Below are 22,935 nucleotides of genomic sequence, written 5' to 3' on the forward strand. Positions count from 1 at the left end.
ACGCCTGTAATCTCAGCCCTTTGGGAGGCCGAGGCGGGCAGATCACTAGAGGTCAGGAGTTCGAGACCAGCCTAGCCAACATGGTGAAACCTGACCTCTACTAAAAATACAAAAATTAGTTGGGAGGGTTGGTGTATCCCTGTAGTCCAAGCTATTTGGGAGGCTGAGGCAGGAGAATCACTTAATCCTGCGAGGCAGAAGTTGTAGTGAGCCAAGATCGCACCACTGCACTCCAGCCTGGGCGACAGAGCAAGACTCACTCTCAAAAAAAAAAAAAAATTAAGTTAAATAAATACTTAATAAATTTAACAAACTCAGTGCAAGATGTACACTGAAAATGAAAAAAATATCAATGAAAAAAATTAAAGAGGCTGGGTGTGGTGTCTCACACATGTAATCCCAGCACTTTGGGAGGCTGAGGCAGCAGATCACCTGAGGTCAGGAGTTTAAGACCAGCCTGGCCAACATGGCGAAACCCTGTCTCTACTAAAAATACAACAACTAGATGCATGTGGTGGTGCACACTTGTAATCCCAGCTACTCAGCAGGCTGAGGCAGGAGAATCACTTGAACCCGGGAGGCGGAGGTTGCAGTGAGCTGAAATCGCACCAATGCACTCCAGCCTGGGCGACAAGAGTGAAACTCCATCTCAAAAAAAAAAAAAAAACAATTGAAGACCTAAATAAGTAGAAAAACATCCCAGATTCATGGATTAAAAAGACATTATTAAAAAGACGTTATTAAGATGGCAGTACTCACCAAGATCAGCTAAACATTCAACATAATCCTCTCGACATTCCCAGTAGGCTGTTTCGCAAATTTTTTGCAAAAATTGACTAGCTGATCTTTTTTTTTTTTTTTTTTGACACGGAGTCTTACTCTGTCGCCCAGGCTGGAGTGCAGTGGTGGGATCTCGGCTCACTGCAAGCTCCGCCTCCCGGGTTCACGCCATTCTCCTGCCTCAGTCTCCCCAGTAGCTGGGACAACAGGCGCTTGCAACCACGCATGGCTAATTTTTTTGTATTTTTAGTAAAGACGGGGTTTCACTGTGTTAGCCAGGATAGTCTTGATCTCCTGACCTCGTGATTCACCCACCTCGGCCTCCCAAAGTGTTGGGATTACAGGCGTGAGCCACCACACCCAGCCTTGACTAGCTGATCTTAAAATTTCTAGGAAAATTCAAGGAACCCAGAAGAGCTGCAACAATCTTAAAAAAGAACAAAGCTGGGAAATTCATAATCCCCAATTTCAAAACTTACTGAAAATCTATTGTGATCAAGACTGTGGAACCGGCCTAAGAGACACAGATCAACAGAATTAAGAAACCAAAAATAGCCCAGGTGTGATGACTCGCACCTGTAATCCCAGCACTTTGGGAGGCTGAGGCAGGAGGATCACTTGAGCCCAGGAGTTTGAGATCAGCTTGGGCAACATACTGAGACCTCATCTCTATTAAAAAACAAAAACAAAAAAAAACCAAAAATTCTTTCAGAAGATTTAACCAGCTGAGGGGCGGCACATGCCTGTGGTCCCAGGTACTTGGGAGGCTGAGGTGGGAGGATCACTTAATACAGGAGTTTGAGGTTGCAGTGAGCTATGATTGCACCACTGTACTCCAGCCTAGTCAACAGCAAGACCTTGCCGCTTAAAAGAGAGACCACAAACAAACCCATGCACTACGGGCAACTGCTTTGATAACTCCAAAGGGAAAGTAGTGGTCTCAACAAATGCTGCTGAAACAACTGGATATTCACATGCAAAAGATGAATTTGGACCTCTATCTCACACCAGATACAAAACCTTAACTCAAATGGATTTAGTATGTATCATAAATAGTATAGGACTTTGGACTTAAAAACCATTGGACCATCTTAAACTGCTGTAACTTTCACTGAACCTCTTCTTCCACAAATCTACAATTATTCATATAATCAATTCAAAGAGAATCATATTCATCCATGTACTTCTTACCCCGCACAAGCTTGGAGACAGGCCAACATTGTCGCCAGAGTTTCTGGAGGAAGTTGAGCACTTTTGGGCTGGTCTTTTTCTGGGGCAAGTCCACCCAAAATAGAAGGACACCGTCTCTTTAAAAAAGTCATACATGCCTGGATAAAAGGCTCCTGAGGAAGAGAAAAGTATTTAAAATTGATCTTAAATGTTTTTGGATTAAAGATAACTACCAAGCACTATAACTAAAATCCAAAATATATAACATCTGCATTGCTACTTTAAAAAGTTGTTTCTTTTACATTTTTCTACTTTTAGTTTATTACTGCTGCACAAATTTTGAAACTTGTACTTTAGCCATTTTAGCCACCAAAATTTAAGAGCAAAAATAAATGAACAAATCCTGCTTACCCCATGCTCTCGAATTTTATCTGTGAGCCACTTATCAAGTTTGAGGTATTCACGACGTGAAGCAAGTGCAGCAAGGTCAATAACAAAGGCAAATGGAGTACCATTTAGCAGCATTGACAAGGCCTAAAGGACAAAGCATATTAGAAAATGAAAGTAGAGCAATTAAGAAACTATCTCTCTCCCACATTGTTTCTTGCTTTCCACAAAGTTCAAATAAAACACACTGCTAATACTTCCTTGGTCACAATTTAAACAGCTTAGCACAATTCGGTGGTAACATTAGTCATTATTTTCTAAAATAATGATCACATTTTAAAGGTGAATACATGACACTACCTTCCAAACAAACTTTACCGTACTTTTTAAAATAACTATACCTAGAGCAGAATAAGACTCAGAGCATGAATAATTATCCCTACCCATTTTTCAAAATCTAAACACAGGCTTAAGCACAACTACATCACCAGTACATTAATGCACCTAGTGATTAATAATATAGAGTCTAGGCTGTGCATGGTGGCTCACGACTATAATCCCAGCACTTTGGGAGGCCAAGGCGGGTGGATCACCTGAGGTCAGGGGTTCAAGACCAGCCTGGCCAACGTGGTGAAACCCTGTCTCTACTAAAAATACAAAAATTAGCCAGGCATGGTGGCAGGCGCCTGTAGTCCCAGCTACTCGGGAGGCTGAGGCAGGAGAATTACTTGAACCCAGGAGGCAGAGGTTGCAGTGAGCCAAGAGGCACCACGGCACTCCAGCCTGGGCGACAGAGTAAGTTTCCATCTCAAAAAGAAAAAAAAAGACAGAGTAATTCATCAAAAGATCCTGTTGATTCTCAGAAAGTTGCTTAAGGGAAAAAACATGCCTAGTTTCTCCAAAAACTGCATCTAACATAACTTATGAGAAAAGCTAATTTTTCACTATAAAACAGCTTTACAATACATGGAAGATCAATCAAAAACACTTTTATCTACCTAAAGTCGCTCTCCTTCCTATCCTTTTCAAGAAACCTCTAAATCTCATCTCATTCTAGGAGCTAGTTACATGTGAATCCTACAGCATCTTTGTTACATAAACATTTACTTTTTTTCTTCTTTTTTTTGAGATGGAATCTTGCTCTGTCACCCAGGCTGGAGTGCAGTGGCGCGATCTTGGCTCACCACAGCCTACACCTCCTAGGTTCAAGCGATTCTCCTGCCTCAGCCTCCGGAGTAGCTGGGATTATAGGCATGCGCCACCACGCCCAGCTGCTTTTTCTGTTTTTTGTTTGTTTGTTTGTTTGTTTGTTTGTTTGTTTGTTTTTTGAGGCGGAGTCTCGTTCTTTGGCCCAGGCTGGAGTGCAGTGGCCAGATCTTGGCTCACTGCAAGCTCCACCTCCCAGGTTTACGCCATTCTCCTGCCTCAGCCTCTCGAGTAGCTGGGACTACAGGCGCCGCCACCTCGCCCGGCTAGTTTTTTGTATTTTTTAGTAGAGACGGGGTTTCACCGTGTTAGCCAGGATGGTCTCGATCTCCTGACCTCGTGATCCGCCCGTCTCGGCCTCCCAAAGTGCTGGGATTACAGGTTTGAGCCACCGCGCCCGGCCTAATTTTTCTGTTTTTAGTAGAGATGATGTTTCACCATGTTTTGGTCAGGCTGGTCTCAAACTCCTGACCTCGTAGATCCGTCCACCTCGGCCTTCCAAAGTGCTGGTATTACAGGATTGAGCCACCACGCCTGGCCTTTATTTCTCATTAGTAAATAAATTGGTGTCACTCTGTCCTGCTGAACTCACCTTCAAGTCCTGGGCCACGTCAAGTATTCGAGACAATTTGGCCTGATCATACTGCTCCCCTCTCATGTACCATTCTGCCATTGCATGCATGATAAGTTGGCGAATTGAGGGAGACTGTCCCTAAGAAGGGGAAGAAAGATTAAATAGATACACTGCTAAACACTGTAATAGATATTATTACAAATGCCCAGTTAATTTTACTAGAACTTGTATAAAAATCAGGTATACCTGTGCTGACATTAAGTTCAGGCCTCAAACTATGCAATTACCATGACGTTCTTTATGGGAAAGCCAAGTTACCTCTACATATTCCAAATAAAGCCTGTTCCTAAACTTGGGTCATACAGTCATTAATCAAACTTATCTGTCTTATATTAAGTCCGCCTATCATTTTCAAAAACAAAATGTGAACCAGATTATGTGAACATGAGGTTACATAAAGTTTATATAATTACTTAAAATGCAAATCACTGGTATATGAATGAAAACAAAACATTTTGAGGTAACTATTTCTCCTGTTGCACACTATAGTGTTGGATGTATCACTACTTCTGAGAATGGCACCTGTACACGCATTCTAAATCTTATTTCCACAAACAAGCATCTTTGATTTTTTTTATTCCATTTCTTTTTTTTACTGGCAGGTAGACTGGTTTTCACAAACAACCATGAATGATGCAAATAGCTGGAACTCAGTGAGTATTTATCATAGAAGCAACAGCAAGATCAGTACTATTGCTATGTCCAAGTAATATCCCATTTAATTGTCCTAGAGTGGCAGATGGTCTGCTAGAACAAGTATTCAATCACAAGTGAGGAGATGCAGCTTGTTTACCAGCCCTTTCTACCTCACAGCTTTGGTGAGAAGGGAATGAAGACCATCTGGACTGCAAATGCTTGGTTAAATGTTTATCATGCATTTTGTAAACTGTTAAGTCTACAATGTTAATTGAGTCTCTAGGAAAGGAGGAGATACTAACTGAATGACCTAGAACTAAGGCTATCATTTTTCACTTACAATAAAGAGCCTTATTTCATTAATTTGTAAAAAGCACTTGTATATAATATAAACTATTACAAGAATGGGTAAAGGATAAAAAGTAACTAAACAGGACATCTGAGATGAAGGCAAAGAAAAATTTTTTTTTCTACATGTATCATATAATGTAGGATGCCCGGCCGGGCGCGGTGGCTCAAGCCTGTAATCCCAGCACTTTGGGAGGCCGAGACGGGCAGATCACGAGGTCAGGAGATCGAGACCATCCTGGCTAACACGGTGAAACCCCGTCTCCACTAAAAAATACAAAAAAATTAGCCGGGCGAGGTGGCGGGCGCCTGTAGTCCCAGCTACTCGAGAGGCTGAGGCAGGAGAATGGCGTGAACCCGGGAGGCGGAGCTTGCAGTGAGCTGAGATCCGGCCACTGCACTCCAGCCTGGGCGGCAGAGCCAGACTCCGTCTCAAAAAAAAAAAAAATATATATATATATAATGTAGGATGTTAGCTTAGGAAACTTGAAACTCTGTCTCTACAAAAATTCAAAAAATTAACTGGGTATGGTGGCATGTGCCTGTGGTCCCATCTACTTGGGATGGCTGAGGCAGGATGACTGACTGAGCCCAGGAGGTTGAGGCTGCAGTGAGACATGGTTGCACCACTGCACTCCAGTCTAAGTCACGGGGCAAGATCCTCTCTCAAAAAAAAAAAAAAAAAAAAAGTGGAGGAGGGAAACAAATCAGTGGACAAAAGAATACTTACTTGCCAAACCCATTCTACAAAATTAGAGGTGAAAAGCACAGGGGCTTGAAAGGCATTTCAGCACAAACTGAAATAAAATGTAAATGTTGGTCTTAGACAAATTAGAAAAGAATGCTAATTAAATTGATCTGTGATCTTCTTTCATTTCCCATGAAAATATAACATCAGTACCTTCTGCCTCCATGATAGATGTTTAAGTTCCTTAGTATAACAAGAAAAGGGATGCCCTAGCAATATAGACCTTTCTTAATACTGAAATTATTAAATATCGGCCGGGTGTGGTGGCTCACGCCTGTAATCCCAGCACTTTGGGAAGCCGAGGTGGATGGATCATTTGAGGTCAGGAGTTCGAGACTTTCCTGGCCAACATGGTGAAATCCCGCTTCTACCAAAAATACAAAAATTAGCCAGGAAAGGTGGTGCATGCCTGTAATCCCAGCTCCTCAGGAGGCTGAGGCAGGAGAATCACTTGAACCCAAGAGATGGAGGTTGCAGTGAGCCAGACTGCACTCCCGCCTGGGCGACAGAGCAAGACATCATCTCAACAAAAAAAAAAGGAAAGAAAATCATTAAATATTATTTTGCCTCCTTGCTTTTTGGATCTTATATTTTATTCCTCACATGATTCTAACAGATAAAACAAGTTTTATGATAGTATGACTTCTAAAGTCATAATAATTCAGAGATGCAAAAAAAAAAATTTCTCTGGTTGAGCTCCCTCAACACTCTGAAAGTCAGTTATTCAGATGAAAAAATGGTAAGCACAAGGTCACATCTTACCTGCCCATGCCATGCATAGTGCAAAATAATAGCTGAGTTAGGATGGTTTCCAAGGAAAATTGGCATCAGAGTGGAGATAAGTTCATGGCGCAAGGTATGCCAAGAGGTGTTAATTTGTAGTAAGGCCAATACCAGCATGTCTGGACAGTGTTTGATAGGGAAGCTGAAGAGCTGTTTGACTTGCTCATACTGCCCAACCTCTGCAAGCCTCAGCAGAGATTCAATCAAATCCAAGCTCTTCCTAACAAAAAAGGAAGAAACATGCTTCATCAATGAACATCCAAGTATACAGATTAATTTTCAAAATAAGTGATACCAGCTTGTCAGCACAAAACCAAGTTGGTGTCATGTTTTAATATTAGAAGTCTGAAGTCCACAGCACTCTCTTAAGAATTATTTTTGCCCCAAGAGGTTGAATCTGGTTGACTTTAACTGAGCCTGAAGATCTAACTCTACCCTCAGGCCATGAAAAACATGGGGATAGAGAATGAAGTAAATACCACAAGAAAACAAGTAAGAAAATAACATGGGGTAGACTAGAGAACCAATGCTGTATTTCTCTATCAAATCAATGGCAAAAAACAAATTTAAAAGAGAGAACAAAGATAGATTTACAGAATAAAAGAAACTATGGACTGTGTCTGGATTCTCAATCACAGAAAGATTAAAAGACATTTTTGAGCCAATTGGAGAACTTAAATGTAAATAACTAGGTATATTAAGGAACTGTTATTTGTTAATGTGATAATGGTATTTAAGTTTATAAAAATGGAAAGAGGCCTTTATCTGTTCAAATAAAATGAAGAAGAAATACTACTATATACATCAGATTCATAAGGAAAAAAATAAGCAAGCTTGCCGGGCACGGTGGCTCAAGCCTGTAATCCCAGCACTTTGGGAGGCCGAGATGGGCAGATCACAAGGTCAGGAGATCGAGACCATCCTGGCTAACATGGTGAAACCCCATCTCTACTAAAAAATACAAAAAAAAAAAAAAAACTAGCCGGGCGAGGTGGTGGGCGCCTGTAGTCCCAGCTACTCGGGAGGCTGAGGCAGGAGAATGGCGTAAACCCGGGAGGCGGAGCTTGCAGTGAGCTGAGATCGGCCACTGCACTCCAGCCCGGGCGACAGAGCGAGACTCAGTCTCAAAAAAAAAAAAAAAAAAATTAGCAAGCTTACAAATCTAATGTTGACTACCACCTAAGAAAAGGACACACCACCACCAAAAAAGGTAAAAGACAATTATTTGATCAATAACAGAAACGTGTTCTGGGAGGGTATAGTTAGAAAAAAACTGAAGATACATTATGAACTAGATCCCGTTGGGGAACAATTCAAGCCACGCTCTCTCCCTGTAGCCCTGTGTACTTCAACAATGATGAAAGTACTTGTACCATTCTTTCTTCACACATTCCCAGAGAGGAATGATGGGACAGAGTTCCAAGAGAAACCTGATCTAGACACTGGGCTGGACTAAGATTCTACCTCGAAAATTTGAAACTAGAACTCAGAGAAACTAGATACTTTAGCTGAAAAAGTATAAGATTCGGCCAGGTGCAGTAGCTCAAGTCTGCAATCTCAGCACTTTGAGAGACCGAGGCGGATGGATCACTTGACGTCAGGAGTTTAAGACCAGCCTGGCCAACATAGTAAAACCCCATCTCTAATAAAAATATAAAACTAGGCCAGGTGGGGTGGCTCACGCCTATAATCCCAGCACTTTGGGAGGCTGAGGCGGGCAGATCACAAGATCAGGAGATCGTGAGCATCCTGGCTAACACGGTGAAAACCCGTGTCTACTAAAAATACAAAAAAAATTAGCCAGGCATAGTGGTGGACACCTGTAGTCCCAGCTACTCGGAAGGGTGAGGCAGGAGAATGGAGTGAACCCGGGAGACGGAGCTTGCAATGAGCCGAGATCGCGCCACTGCACTCCAGCCTGGGCAACAGAGCGAGACACCGTCTCAATAAAAAAAAATATATATATATATATATGCGCCCAGCATGGTGGCTCACACCTGTAATCCCAGCACTTTGGGAGGCCAAGGCGGGCGAATCATGAGGTCAGGGAGATCGAGACCATCCTGGCTAACACTGTGAAACCCCGTCTCTATTAAAAATACAAAAAATTATCCGGGCATGGTGGCAGGTGCCTGTAGTCCCAGCTACTCGGGAGGCTGGGCAGGAGAATGGGGTGAACCTGGGAGGCAGGGCTTGCAGTGAGCCAAGATGGTGCCACTGCACTCCACCCTGGGTGACAGAGCGAGACTCTGTCTCAAAAAAAAAAAAAAATATATATATATACACACATATATATATATACACACACACATATATATACATATATATATATATATATATATAAAACTTAGCCAAGGACGGTGGTGAGCACCTGTAATCCTAGCTACTCGGGAGGCTGAGGCAGAAGAATTGCTTAAATCCGGGAGGCAGAGGTCGCAGCGAGCTGAGATTGTGCCACTGCACTCCAGCCTGGGCAACAGAGCGAGACTCCATCCCAAAAATATGAATAAATAAGAAAAGAAAAGAAAACTATTATATTTGACAGGCTGGCCACCTTGAACAACTTACAAATCAAAAAAAAAAAAAAAAAGGCATAAGCTCTACACAGAGAAGAAATCTCAACATTAAGGGAGAAAGGAGGAAGTACAAACCTCTTTGCAACATCGATACTTTCAGATTTGACGCTTTTAAAAGAACACCTAGGGACAGATCCTACAAGATATAACTAACGATAGGGACTGAAAAATAAGTTATCCAACAACCCCCTCTATAAATACTTAAGTAGGGTCACTAAAACTACTGCTTCATTTAAACCTGTTAACTATGTATTTGGCTATTAACTTTGTATTTCACAAAAGAAGTAATCCTTTAAATGAAAGCTGAATCAAAGTGTTTACCATGTGGCAATTTCTCGATTGTCATCCTCTGGTGGTGCTTTCAGAATATCAGTGGCAACAGTATGACAGGGATAGTCAGCAAAACAGAAAATCTCTGGATTTATAAGGGAATGTTGAATGAAGGAGAGCTGCAATGAAAGAAAATGCTTACCACCATAAATGATTGTGAATGCTATAAAATCTGAAATGTTTTCGTTAGGCTATTGTCAATCTTAAGGTTATTATTAGCATGGCAATTTGTGGCTAACGCCTGTAATCCCAGCACTTTGGGAGGCCGAGGCGGGCGGATCACGAGGTCAGGAGATCGAGACCATCCTGGCTAACACAGTAAAACCCTGTCTCTACGAAAAATACAAAAAAAAAAAAAAATTAGCCAGGCGTGGTGGCAGCGCCTTTAGTCCCAGCTACTCGGGAGGCTGAGGCAGGAGAATGGCGTAAACCCGGGAGACAGAGCTTGTAGTGAGCTTGTAGTGAGATTGCACCACTGCACTCCAGCCTGGGCGACAGAGTGAGACTCCATCTCAAAAAAACAAAACAGGCTGGGCGCGGTGGCTCAAGCCTGTAATCCCAGCACTTTGGGAGGCCTAGGCAGGCGGATCACAAGGTCAGGAGATCGAGACCATCCTGGCTAACACGGTGAAACCCCATCTCTACTAAAAAAAATACAAAAAACTAGCCGGGCGAGGTGGCGGGCGCCTGTAGTCCCAGCTACTCGGGAGGCTGAGGCAGGAGAATGGCGTGAGCCCGGGAGGCGGAGCTTGCAGTGAGCTGAGATCTCGCCAGTGCACTCCAGGTTGGGTGACAGAGTGAGACTCTGTCTCAAAAAAACAAAACAAAGCAAAACAAAACAAAACAAAACAAAACAAAAATAATTCTTAATTATTTGTCCTTTGAAAACCACACATAATTCAGACACATGAAAGGTGCACAATGAAACCCTGTGTGGATTCTCAATCATAACTGTTAGAAGACTTTTTTGAGCCAATTAGGGAAACTTAATGTTGCCTTGGAAACGAACATCATTAAACTATTGGGAAAACACCTTGACAGTTACACCTTAAAGGAGTCTGACTAGTACTAAAACTATGATAATATTCCTTCAATACTTATGACACTCCTTGCTTTTCTGTGCTATGTATAACAAATTCTACTTTACAAGAATATTTCAATCAATGGGTAGATGGCACTACATATAGAATACGTCATATTTTATTCCCCCTTCTATAGCTAAACACCACTCACTCACCTGGCCTTCAGCGTGTTTCCAAGGTCTATATATCAGGTCTACTGGGAACACTTCCATACCCAAACCCCTCTGAATGCCATAAACCACATTATGAAGTCCTTTACTGTCACGAATTTGAAATCCAGGGTGGTCCAGTTCATAAGTTACTTCCTTGAAATTCAAACTCGGATTCTAAAAAAGACCAAAGCAGTTTAAAATGTAATGAATGTGTGTATATTTTGATACATTGTCCAAAAGGCCATATTAAATCTGAAATTCAATTTAGATGTTCTACTTACAAAATTTTAAATGTGAATTTTAAGAAACCCATTCTTTTTTTTTTCTTTTTTGAAACAGAGTCTCACTCTGTCACTCAGGTTGGACTGCAGTGGCATGATCTCGGCTCATTGCAACCTCTGCCTCCTGGGTTCGAGAGATTCTCGTGCCTCAGCCTCCGAAGTAGCTGGGATTACAGAAGTACACCAACATGCCCAGGTAATTTTTTTTAATTTTAGTAGAGACAAGTTTTCGCCATGCTGGCCAGGATGGTATCAAACTCCTGGCCTCATGTGATCCATCTGCCTCGGCCTCCAAAGTGCTGGGACTACAGGAGTGAGCCACCACACCTGGCTTATTACACACACTACCTCTTAATATCTAAAAGTTCCATTCTAGGGTCACGTGCAGTGGCTTACGCCTATAATCACAGCACTTTGGAAGGAGGGCGGATTGCCTGAGGTCAGGAGTTTGAGACCAGCCTGGCCAACATGATGAAACCCTATCTCTACTAAAAATACAAAAAAAAAAAAAAAGCCAAGCATGGTGGCACATGCCTGTAGACCCAGCTACTTGGGAGGCTGAGGCAAGAGAAATGTGTGAACCCAGGAGGCAGAGGATGCAGTGAGCCATGATCATGCCACTGCACTTCAGCCTGGGCAACAGAGTGAGACTCCATCTAAAAAAGAAAACAAAAACAAAAGCTCCATTCTAGGCCAGGCACAATGGCTCACGCTTGTAATCCCAACCCTTTACTCCCAAAGGTGGGAGGATCACTAACTAGAGCCCAGGAGTTAAAGTCCAATATGGGCAACATAGCAAAAGCAAAAATAAATACAGTTCAATTCCTTTATGTCTTATTTAAGCCCTTCAAGATTTCAATAGAGGTACTTTGTTTATTTTTCATTCAGTTTACAACCAAAGTACAAGTGGCAAGATAAATATGATTTTCGTTATTCTTATTTACCATAGACAAGAGTAACTTAGCAGTAGCACCCCAAGTTACAAGGTAACAACCCTAATGAAAAAATTTAAATTTGATTACATACTGCCTCCAGTACACAATTAACTTGGACACTTTATTACTTTTTGAGTTAACAAAGGTGGAAAATTCTTAAAATTTGCTTTCTTTGGACTGTATCATCCAAATACCACAAATCAAAAACCATCATCACATATACTCACCAGTTCTTTAAGAACATCAATCAAGACTTCTACATTCCACGTGTGTGCCTGTGCTCCATCACTTTTATCTTTCCCATCACTCCAGATCCCACTGCCCGGAGCAGAAATACTCTGTAGAAGTAAAACTTGAATTAAACCCAACTACTCCATGTGTTCACTTCTGGTTGATAGAGCAATCAATCATATTGTAATTTAATAAAAAAATAAAGAGGACAGGACATTAACTCACTTGGTAAAATAGCTGAATTCAACACACCTGTAATGGAATGCCATCTGTTAATCCTGAATGAGTTCGAGCCATCATTCCCAAAACCCTTGCAACCTGGGCAGCTGTGACCTCCCGAACACCAAACTGCATGATTATATTGCGACATTCTTCAATACTGAAACAGAAATGGAACTTCAGAAAAATGCTACCAGCCTCAACATCAAGATTGAGAAATTTTGGCATTAAATGAACCTTGTTTGAAATCCTTAGTTTTACTAAATAAAACAGGCAGAGCTGTAAGTGTCATTTCTTGTTATATTTATACAGCTAGGAATGTAAAAACCATCTACTTCGGTAAGAAAATGGCAAAAGTCATTATTCTAAGTAACCAGGGAATGGAAAACCAAATATTGTATGTTCTCACTTGTTAGATGGGAGATAAGCTAAGAGGATGCAAAGGCGTAAGAATGATACAATGCAGCGGAATTCTGAAACCCCAGTCATGGACCGTTATCAGTCTGTGGCCTGTTAGAAACCATCCACACAGCAGGAAGTGAGCAAGTATTTCCACTTGGGCTCCACCTCTTGTGGAGTACAAGAGTACTGGAGTACAGTGGCACGATCTTGGCTGACTGCAACCTTCACTTCCCGAGTTTAAATCATCCTCCTGCCTCAGCCTCCCAAGTAGCTGGGATTACAAGCACGCACCACCACGCCTGGCTAATTTTTGTATTTTTAGTGGAGATGGGGTTTCACCACGTTGGCCAGGCTGATCTCAAACTCCTGGCCTCAACTGATCCACCTGCCTCGGCCTCCCAAAGTGCTGGGATTACAGGCGTGAGCCACAATGCCCAGCCTGAAAATTTTTTTAAAAGGCAAACAAATTTTAAAACTCAGTGTAAGGGCCGGATGTCATGGCTCACGCCTGCAATCCCAGCCTTTGGGAGGCTGAGGCGGGCGGATCACGAGGTCAGGAGATCAAGACCATCCTGGCTAACACAGTGAAACCCCATCTCTACTAAAAATACAAAAATTATCTGGGCATGGTGGCACGCACCTATAGTCCCAGCTGCTCGGGAGGCTAAGGCAGGAAAATCACTTGAACCCGAGAGACGGAGGTTGCAGTGAGCTGAGATTGTGCCACTGCACTCCAGCCTGGGCAACAGAGCAAGACTCCATCTCAAAAAAAAAAAAAAGGCCGGGCGCGGTGGCTCAAGCCTGTAATCCCAGCACTTTGGGAGGCCGAGGCGGGCGGATCACGAGGTCAGGAGATCGAGACCCTCCTGGCTAACACGGTGAAACCCCGTCTCTACTAAAAAATACAAAAAACTAGCCGGGCGCAGTGGCAGGCGCCTGTAGTCCCAGCTACTCGGAGGCTGAGGCGGGAGAATGGCGGGAACCCGGGAGGCGGAGCTTGCGGTGAGCCGAGATCGCGCCACTGCACTCCAGCCTGGGCGACAAAGCGAGACTCTGTCTCAAAAAAAAAAAAAAAAAAAAACAGTGGAAGAAAATAAGACTCATGAGTGATGTTCTCTTTCACAATGACAAAATTATCCTCAATCTTCTTTAAGATTTTAACATCCAAAGTGAGTTTGATTATTCTGATATGTACAAAACCTTGAACATACATCCTAACTTTTTGTTTCTGAGATGAAGTCTCGCCCTGCTGCCCAGGCTGGAGTGCAGTGGCACGATCTTGGCTCACTGCAATCTACGCCTCCTGGGTTCAAGCGATTCTCCTGCCTCAGCCTCCTGAGTAGCTGGGATTATAGGCGCGTGCCACCATGGCCAGCTAATTTTTGTATTTTTAGTATAGATAGGGTTTTTACCATGTTGGTCAGGCTGGTCTTGAACCCTGACCTCATGTGATCCACCCACCTCGGCCTCCCTAAGTGCTGGGACTACAGGCATGAGCCACCGTGCCCAGTCTGCATCCTGAAGTTTCACTATGCATCTTACTCAGTTTGATTAACAAGTTACATGCCAGGCACAAGTACAACACTCACAAATGCACTATTTCAAACCTAAGTGAGAATGTGATTTGTCTGAGAGTTTTTAAAACATAAGGATTTTTAAGTCAAAGAAAAGCACATTAACATCCTTAATAATGTGCTTTTAGAAAAATATTAATAATCCAGTATATCACACTTAAGTGCTACTAACAATGTGAAATAATATCCTTTGATGCCCTAAGCAAGTGAGAAAAATACGCAAGAGACAGGGTATAAAAGAGGCAGAAAAGGAAGGAAGCCACAGATGAAGGCAGAATGAAGAAATTAGAGGGGTGGGGGTCAGAGAGGAGAAAATTAGTCACGTTAAGTGTAAAGCGATACAAGTTCCATAAACACTAACTTGCTTCAATGCTCTCTCTTCCTTCCAAAAGCTAAAATATGCCTATCGTGGCAACTAGCCTAGAAACCACTGACTCCTAATTTTGAGAAACTGGAGAGGGGAAGGAGATAAACATTTAACACCCAGCATGTTTACAGCTGTCACACATACTAGTTTGTGGAAGATTAAAATTTAGAAGCATGCCTCTTGAGAGGAAAAGATGATTAAGGAATTTTAGAGAATTCTTTTAAAGAATTACATCATGTTTCGCACAAGAATAATCAGAAACTTAACATGTTTTACTACCAACCTTGCACAAAAGCCATAGCCTACTTCTTGCATAAAATCAGCCAAAGAGCTCTCCATCATGGTTTTAGCTACCCCTCCGGAATCAGGCAGGATCCTGTCCATTAGAATGTCCCGTTTTTCAGGGTATAAAAGTGGTGCGAGCACCACAGGACAGCGTTCTTGGGGAAAATCTGAGGGAAGAAAAAGGTTACAACTGCTATATTAATTAAAAACAAACAATCCTCTTTTGCTCTATCCAAAATCCCTCAAACCCAATTCTCTCACAAGTTCATATCAAAGGCAAGCTTATTTCATTTTTTCCAGCCTACTAGCCCAAGTTATGACTTTAACATCAATTTCAAAATTTGAATACTTTTATATCACAAAAAATGCTCATCAGTGTACCTTTAACATTTGATACTGGGATTCCATCTATTGACCAACTCATACCCTAAATATTACTTTAAATTTTCACAACAGGGCTATCACTTCCCATACACAGAAAGCAAACAATTAGAATATCAGTCTATTTATTTCACTGGCAAGTGGAAAGTTTCCCATTAGTGAGAATGTTAATGTACATTAAACTATATAAACATTAGGAAGTAAATAAAAATAACCATGAGAATGGATAAGTTAATCCACTACCAGATTTGTTTTAAAAAGAATTCTTAATCTTTCTCAAACATGAAAGCTCAGAGGCAACAAAATAACTAGAATTTATCTTAACTTTACCATGCCAATATCCAAGGAGGTGAAGTGAGCATATCAAAAGTGACCAATTTTTTAAGCTAAAAACAGCATGTAAGCCTAGGCATGGTGTCATGCTCGCCTGAGCTTCCCAGAGTGCTGGGATTACTGGCCTAAGCCACTGTGCCCAGCTGATGTTGTCTCTTTTTTAAAAAGAGAGAGAAAGAGGGGGACGGGGAGGGGCAGGGGAAGGAGGAAGGGGAAGGGGAGAGGGAGAGGGGAGAAAAGAGAGAAGAGAGAAAAGAGAAGAGAAAAAAATGCTTTTGTGATATGTCTGTGGTCATCCATGAAAACCATCCACTGTAGGCTACAAAGACTCCCTTACCTCTGCGCAGCGTCTTCAGAAAAGCGTCTATCTGTTCTTGTCCAACTCCAAAGGCTCCCTTCTGCCCAAAGAGGAGATGGGAGAGGAGGAGGTGTAGGACCTCTATTGCTATATCTTGGAAGCCACCTTCTTGATTTCCACTGACGTCTGCGTCAATGTAAGAACGCAGAAGATCTGGAAGCTTCTGTTTGATAAACTGGGCAGCTAGAAGTCAGGTAAACCAAAAACCACAAGTTATTTTTGTACCACAATGGGTTAAAAAGTCACATACCATCAAAATGCACATAATCACCCTTCTTATTCACCAGCTCACCCATCTCTCTAATGCTTTCTCTAGCTGACAAGTATAAAGAAAGTAATGGCCAGGAACCAGGCTGTGGTGAGGGGGAAATGGGAGAGTTGTTGACAGGCATAGTTCTGTTTGGCAAGATAACATTCTAGAGATCTGTTACACAACCTAAATACAATTATCATTATGGAACTTTACACTTGAAATTATTATGGCCGGGCGCGGTGGCTCAAGCCTGTAATCCCAGCACTTTGGGAGGCCGAGACGGGCGGATCACAAGGTCAGGAGATCGAGACCATCCTGGCTAACACTGTGAAACCCCGTCTCTACTAAAAAATACAAAAAAACTAGCCGGGCAAGGTGGCGGGCGCCTGTAGTCCCAGCTACTCGGGAGGCTGAGGCAGGAGAATGGCGTGAACCCGGGAGGCGGAGCTTGCAGTGAGCTGAGATCCGGCCACTGCACTCCAGCCCGGGTGACAGAGTGAGACTCCGTCTCAAAAAAAAAAAAAAAAAATGATTATGACGGGGCCGGATGCGGTGGCTCACACCTGTAATCCCAGCACTTTGGGAGGCCGAGGTGGGCAGATCACAAGGTCAGGAGATCGAGACCACCCTGGCTAATATAGTGAAACCCCGTCTCCACTAAAAAATACAAAAATATTAGCTGGGCATGGTGGCGGGCACCTGTAGTCCTAGCTACTCAGGAGACTGAGGCAGAAGAATGGCATGAACCCAGGAGGCGGAACTTCCAGTGAGCCGAGATCATGCCACTGCACTGCAGCCTGGGTGACAGAGAGAACGAGACTCTTTCTCAAAAAAAAAAAAAAAATTGTTATGAGGGTAACATTTATATTACATGTTTTTTACCACAGAGAGAAATTAATTTCAGATTATCTTAGTAAGTCTAAACCACAGAGCCTCATGATTAAAAACCCATGTATTTTAAAGTCTCACTTCATGATATTTTTGGAAAAGTAACTCACCGAAACCTCTAAGATCTGAGCTGGAAGAATTCAACAGGGCAAGGCCAAAAATTACCTGAAACAAGAAGGGTTAGATTAACCAAAGAGTCAAATGGCTGTTTTTAATTCTAATTTTGTCTACGTCTCTTTTCTTAAATCACTCACCTCTTGTACTTTGCTTAATTTGAGCACTTTACTCAGCTGGGCGAATAAGTGGGGTGCAGGTTTTAAACTCTGAAACAAACCAAATTTTAGTTTAAAATAAGAACTTGTTTTTTCAAAAAATTTTTAACAATCTATCTGTTTGCTCAAGGATGGCACTACATAGGAGTTGCTTAATTCTGTAGTGTTGCTAGAAACATCACTATGTCCTAAAACTATGGCAAACTTAAGCTTTCACATGATCTGGTTTTAGTAAGATTCTATTTATTATTAAATGAACTGTCTTCATTTTGTTACAAAGCTATGGAAGACATCCCAAAATAACAACCTGAAATTTTTATATTAAGACATCACATTATCAGATCAAGGCTTAGGGCCTTTTTAGAAAGCCTGAGATCACATTCTTAAAGATAATAGTAATACCAACCTTCTGATAGTGCAATGGATTATCAATGGCATAGGACAGCGTCGAGATAAAATTTGGCTTTGTAATCAGCAACGCACACTCCTGAATCAGAAACTGAGTCTTTAAAAATAAAAAATGACTTTCATTAGCACTAAACGTCATCTAAGAACAAACAGAAGCTGAGGTACTGAGAACATTAAAATGTGATCTAACACTATATACTGTTATATCTTATCAAAATCAGCTCTTTAAAAATCTCGCCAGGCGCAGTGGTTGATGCCCGTAATCCCAGCGCTTTGAGAAGCTAAAGCAGGTGGATCACCTGAGGCCAGGAATTCAAGACCTGCCTGGCCAACATGGTAAAACCCTGTCTCTACTAAAAATACAAAAATTAGCCAGGCGTGGTGCCAGGCACCTATAATCTCAGCTACTCGGGAGGCTGAGGCAGGAGAATCGCTTGAATCCAGAAGGCAGAGGTTGCAGTGAGCCATGATTGTGCCACCACACTCCAGCCTGGGTGACGAGAGACACTCTGTCTCAACAACATCCAAGGTAAAAGGAACTAGGAAATAAAAAAAGATGTAAAGAAAGTTATAAAAATAGAGGTTTTTTTTTTAAAAAACTCATTACACTACTCAAAGTCTATTACCAGCAAAACTTCCAGAAAAGAAGAGCTCATTGATAAGATAACTGTAAGAAACAGTATTATGACAAACTCTTGCTAGATGGGAAATAAAGCTAGAGATTCAATCCAGGACATGAGATCCCCTCTGCCTTACTAACTTTTCAGGCAGGGAACCCCCACATTCCTGCTTCCTTCAGGCAAGTCTGCTCCGTACCTCTCGAAATCTGAACTAGGTAGCTGTTATAGTCTACAGGCAGGCAGAAGAAGGGACGCACAGAAAAAAAAGGAAAAATTTAACACCTTTTCACCCTCCAGCTACAATTACTTCTGGATGCTATTTTGTATGTGTCATATGCTACATACACTATGCCCAAAATTCATTTAACAATTACAGCTAAGTGGATATGAACTTTGTAAGCCCCAAATACCTGATGGAAATCTTTGCCACTGCTTTTACCATCGCCACTGAAATCCACATGCGAAAATAGGCAGCGTAATAAATGCCTGTCTGCCTCAGGACCGTGCCGATTCACAATCTAAAATGACCAAAAATAGTATGTTTAAGAGAGGATTTAAAAAGGAAAAAAAAGTTTCAAAAAAGAAAATCAACCTCCAAGGCAAAATTCCAATTTACATTAATTACTCATTTTTGAAGTTAAAGAAATTATTGATGGAAGTGCCCATAAGTTATAATTAATTTTTTTTTTTTAGAGAGGGTCCGTATTGCCCAGGCTGATATCGAATTCCTGGACTCATAGCATCTCCTCGCCTCACCCTTCTGAGTAGCTAGGATCACAGGCATACACCACTGCTTCCACCTGTAATTCAGTATTTTTAAAATGTTTCCTGGGCCGGGCACGGTGGCTCATGCCTGTAATCCCAGCACTTTGGGAGGCCAAGGCAGGTGGGTTACCTGAGGTCAGGAGTTCAAGACCAGTCTGGTCAACATGGGGAAACCCCGTCTCTACTAAATACACAAAAATTAGCCAAGCATGGTGGTGGGTGCCTGTAATCCCAGCTACTTGCAAGGCTGAGGCAGGAGAATCACTTGAACCCAGGAGGCAGAGGTTGTAGTGAGCCGAGATCGTGACACTGTAGTCTAGCCTGGCCAACAAGAGTGAAACTTCATCTCAAAAAAAAAAAAGTTTCCTATAGTCAGTCACTGGCAGGAAGAAGAGTAGAAAAACTACGGCAATTTTACCATGCAACTCTGTACTTTGCTCAACATCTACACCAAAAACACCAAGTAGCATTGATCAAATGTGTAACAAAGATTTTCTTTTAAGGTAACAATTTTACTTAACTCAAATTCTCTCTGCTAACACAACTGTAACGCTACACGGCCCAGCCTTAAATGAAGCTGCCACCAGATCAGACTTCAGTGATTTAGATGCTGCCCTAGAGCTCAATTAGTTTCCTGCTCTTCCTCAAATTTACCCATGTTTGTTGGTGTTTTTTTTTTTTTTTTTTTTTTTTGAGACGGAGTCTCGCTCTGTCGCCCAGGCTAGAGTGCAGTGGCCGGATCTCAGCTCACTGCAAGCTCCACCTCCCGGGTTCACGCCATTCTCCTGCCTCAGCCTCCCGAGTAGCTGGGACTACAGGCGCCCACCACCTCGCCCGGCTAGTTTTTTGTATTTTTTAGTAGAGACGGGGTTTCACCGTGTTAGCCAGGATGGTCTCGATCTCCTGACCTTGTGATCCGCCCGTCTCGGCCTCCCAAAGTGCTGGGATTACAGGCTTGAGCCACCGCGCCCGGCCGGTATTTGTTATTCTCTCTAAATGAAAAACTCCAGACAGCTATCATGATTTGTTCTTTCACTTCATTTAGGTTTCTACTCTAAAGCCACCTTATCAGTGAGGTCTTATTACCATTCCTGAAATAGCAATATGACCTGCCCCAGCATCACTCCTTATTCTGCTTTACTTTTTCTCCATAGCAATTACTACTATACCTGCTAATTTATTGAAATTTTCTGTAGCTGTGTTCACTTCTGCACATCTAGTCTAGAAAAGACTTGAGCACAGTATATGTGCAGAGTCATCATGTTTACTAAGAGCCACGTTGGGCTAGATATTGCACTGAGCTTTCCTGGCTTAATCTTCAACAATGCTAACATTTACCACCCTCTATCCCCACAGATAGGGGTTGATATAGTTAAAACAGACTCCTTGAGCCGAAAATCCAAGACTATGAGCTGAAGAATCTGGATTTATAGTCCAACTTCAAAGCCTATGATCTTCCCACTGTATCACGATAACAACATGAAAGCTGGCTAAGTTCTTAGCTTATTTCAGTTTCCCGTCTCCTCATTCAGAAAATATGGAAGTTAAGAAAGACCATCTCTACCAAAAAAAAATAGCTAGGCATGGTGATGTACACCTATAATTTCCAGCTACTTGAGAGGCTGAGGTACGAGAATCGCTTGAACCCGGGAGGCGGAGGTTGCAGTAAGCAAAGACTGCGCCACTGCACTCCAGCCTGGATTGAGGGAGTGAGACTCTGTCTCCAAAAAAAAAAAAAAAGAGAGAGAATAGAGGCGGGGTGCAGTGGCTTACATCCATAATCCAAACACCTTGGGAGGCTGAGGCTGGAGGATCACATGAACCCAGGAGTTCAAGGTTACAGTGAGCTATGATGGTGCCACTGTGCTCCCACCTTGGGGGACAAAGCAGTACCCTGTCTCAATAAAAAATAAAACAAAAGGACAGGCGAGGTGGCTCATGCCTGTAATCCCAGCACTTTGGGAGGCCGAGGCGGGCAGATCACAAGGTCAGGAGAACGAGACCATCCTGGGTAACACAGTGAAACCCCGTCTCTACTAAAAAATATAAAAATATTAGCTAGGTGTGATGGCAGGCACCTGTAGTCCTAGCTACCAGGGAGGTTGAGGTGGGAGAATGGCTTAAACCCAGGAGGCAGAGCTTGCAGTGAGCCCAGATCGCGCCACTGCACTCCAGCCTGGGCGACAGAGCGAGACTCTGTCTCAAAAATCAAACAAACAAACAAGGAAACAAAAAGAACAGAATTTACTATGATCCAATTAACCAGATCTCTCACCCTTGAAAAAACACGATAATCTGGTTCAACCTACATTTGTTGAGTATATGCTACGCACTATTCTAGCTGTAAACACAGCAGCAGAGGAGACTAATAGGTTCCAGATTGTCACTAAGCCAATTTTTGTGGGAGAAGTACAGGCAAAAAATTTCTGACAACATTATCTGTTACAAAAAATAAAATAAAACAGAGCTTGCTAATATTGATGCAGGGGGTTATCTCAGAGACCTTCTAAGGTGAGACCTGTGAGCTGAGACAACCATAGATACGGGTGAAGAAAAAACAACCCAGGGAGAAGCAAAAACCTAGAGTGCAAAAGCACAGAAACAGAAAAGAACTCTGAAGATCAGAAAAAAGTTCAGAGGGAATCAGGGGGCCAGATCATGGTTAATGAATACACTGACTTGTCTGAGATTGTGTTATCAACCTAAAAAATAGAAGGCACATTTCATCACACTGTCAATGGCCAAAGAATAAAAAAGTTTCAAGTTTTTGCTTCACTAGGATCAGCAAAGATTTACTAAAATCCCGTTATCCTTACATTTGTTTCTTGCTTAATTTTTTTCCCATGCGGATTATACAATAAAAACCTGGAATGAATATTTTTAAGAGGTAGAGTATGTTTTCAAAGTTAACTACGCACCGGGCGCAGTGGCTCACGCCTGTAATCCCAGCACTTTGTGGGGCCGAGGTGGGCGGATCACCTGAGGTCAGGAGTTCGAGACCAGCCTGACCAACATAGTGAAACCCCATCTCTACTAAAAAGACAAAAATTAGCCGGATGTGGTGGCGCGTGCTCTCCTAATCCCAGCTACTTAGGAGGCTGCGGCTGGAGAATCGCTTGAACCCAGGAGCCAGAGTTTGCAGTAAGCCGAGATCAGAGATCACGCCATTGCACTCCAGCTTGGGCAACAAGAGCGAAACCCGTCTCAAAAAAAAAGTTAACTATGGAGATACTCCATTATTTGTGTGGCACATATGTTTGATACACTCTAAGTCTTAATCCTCCCTCATGTGTCTTCTTTAGGTCAAATAGTGTCTACCATTCAATATGATTTTTTTCAACCATTCCATATAATTTTCTAAATCTCTGACATCATAGACTTATTTGCTAATATCCCTCTTAATATGTGGCTCCTAGATCACAATGTTTTACTACCGTCATAAATCGAAACATTATAGAAATATAGCAAAAAGCCTTTGATATACTTAATTTTTCATACAGCCTAAGATTTTGCTACCAGATTGTAAGGTGT

General features: G+C 42.2%; 1 protein-coding gene across 7 annotated transcripts in view; it reads right to left on the minus strand.

The window, feature by feature from the left end:
* Positions 1–22,935, minus strand: part of CNOT1 (CCR4-NOT transcription complex subunit 1) — a 112,637-nt gene that overhangs the window by 53,786 nt on the left and 35,916 nt on the right. For all 7 annotated transcript variants that reach the window (XM_033218632.1, XM_033218630.1, XM_033218631.1 and 4 more), the window contains exons 3-16: positions 19,050–19,157; positions 18,018–18,116; positions 17,594–17,662; positions 17,450–17,504; positions 16,178–16,381; positions 15,125–15,293; positions 12,532–12,658; positions 12,276–12,386; positions 10,836–11,006; positions 9,590–9,717; positions 6,672–6,912; positions 4,136–4,255; positions 2,362–2,484; positions 1,972–2,123 (exon numbers count right to left, since the gene is read on the minus strand). In XM_033218632.1, the coding sequence (XP_033074523.1) occupies positions 1,972–2,123; positions 2,362–2,484; positions 4,136–4,255; positions 6,672–6,912; positions 9,590–9,717; positions 10,836–11,006; positions 12,276–12,386; positions 12,532–12,658; positions 15,125–15,293; positions 16,178–16,381; positions 17,450–17,504; positions 17,594–17,662; positions 18,018–18,116; positions 19,050–19,157 (1,877 nt within the window). The remainder of the gene's footprint in view (positions 1–1,971; positions 2,124–2,361; positions 2,485–4,135; positions 4,256–6,671; positions 6,913–9,589; positions 9,718–10,835; positions 11,007–12,275; positions 12,387–12,531; positions 12,659–15,124; positions 15,294–16,177; positions 16,382–17,449; positions 17,505–17,593; positions 17,663–18,017; positions 18,117–19,049; positions 19,158–22,935) is intronic.

Source organism: Trachypithecus francoisi, unplaced genomic scaffold (genome assembly GCF_009764315.1).
Source record: "Trachypithecus francoisi isolate TF-2019V2 unplaced genomic scaffold, Tfra_2.0 Lachesis_group10, whole genome shotgun sequence".
In the NCBI taxonomy this organism is placed as follows: domain Eukaryota; kingdom Metazoa; phylum Chordata; class Mammalia; order Primates; family Cercopithecidae; genus Trachypithecus; species Trachypithecus francoisi.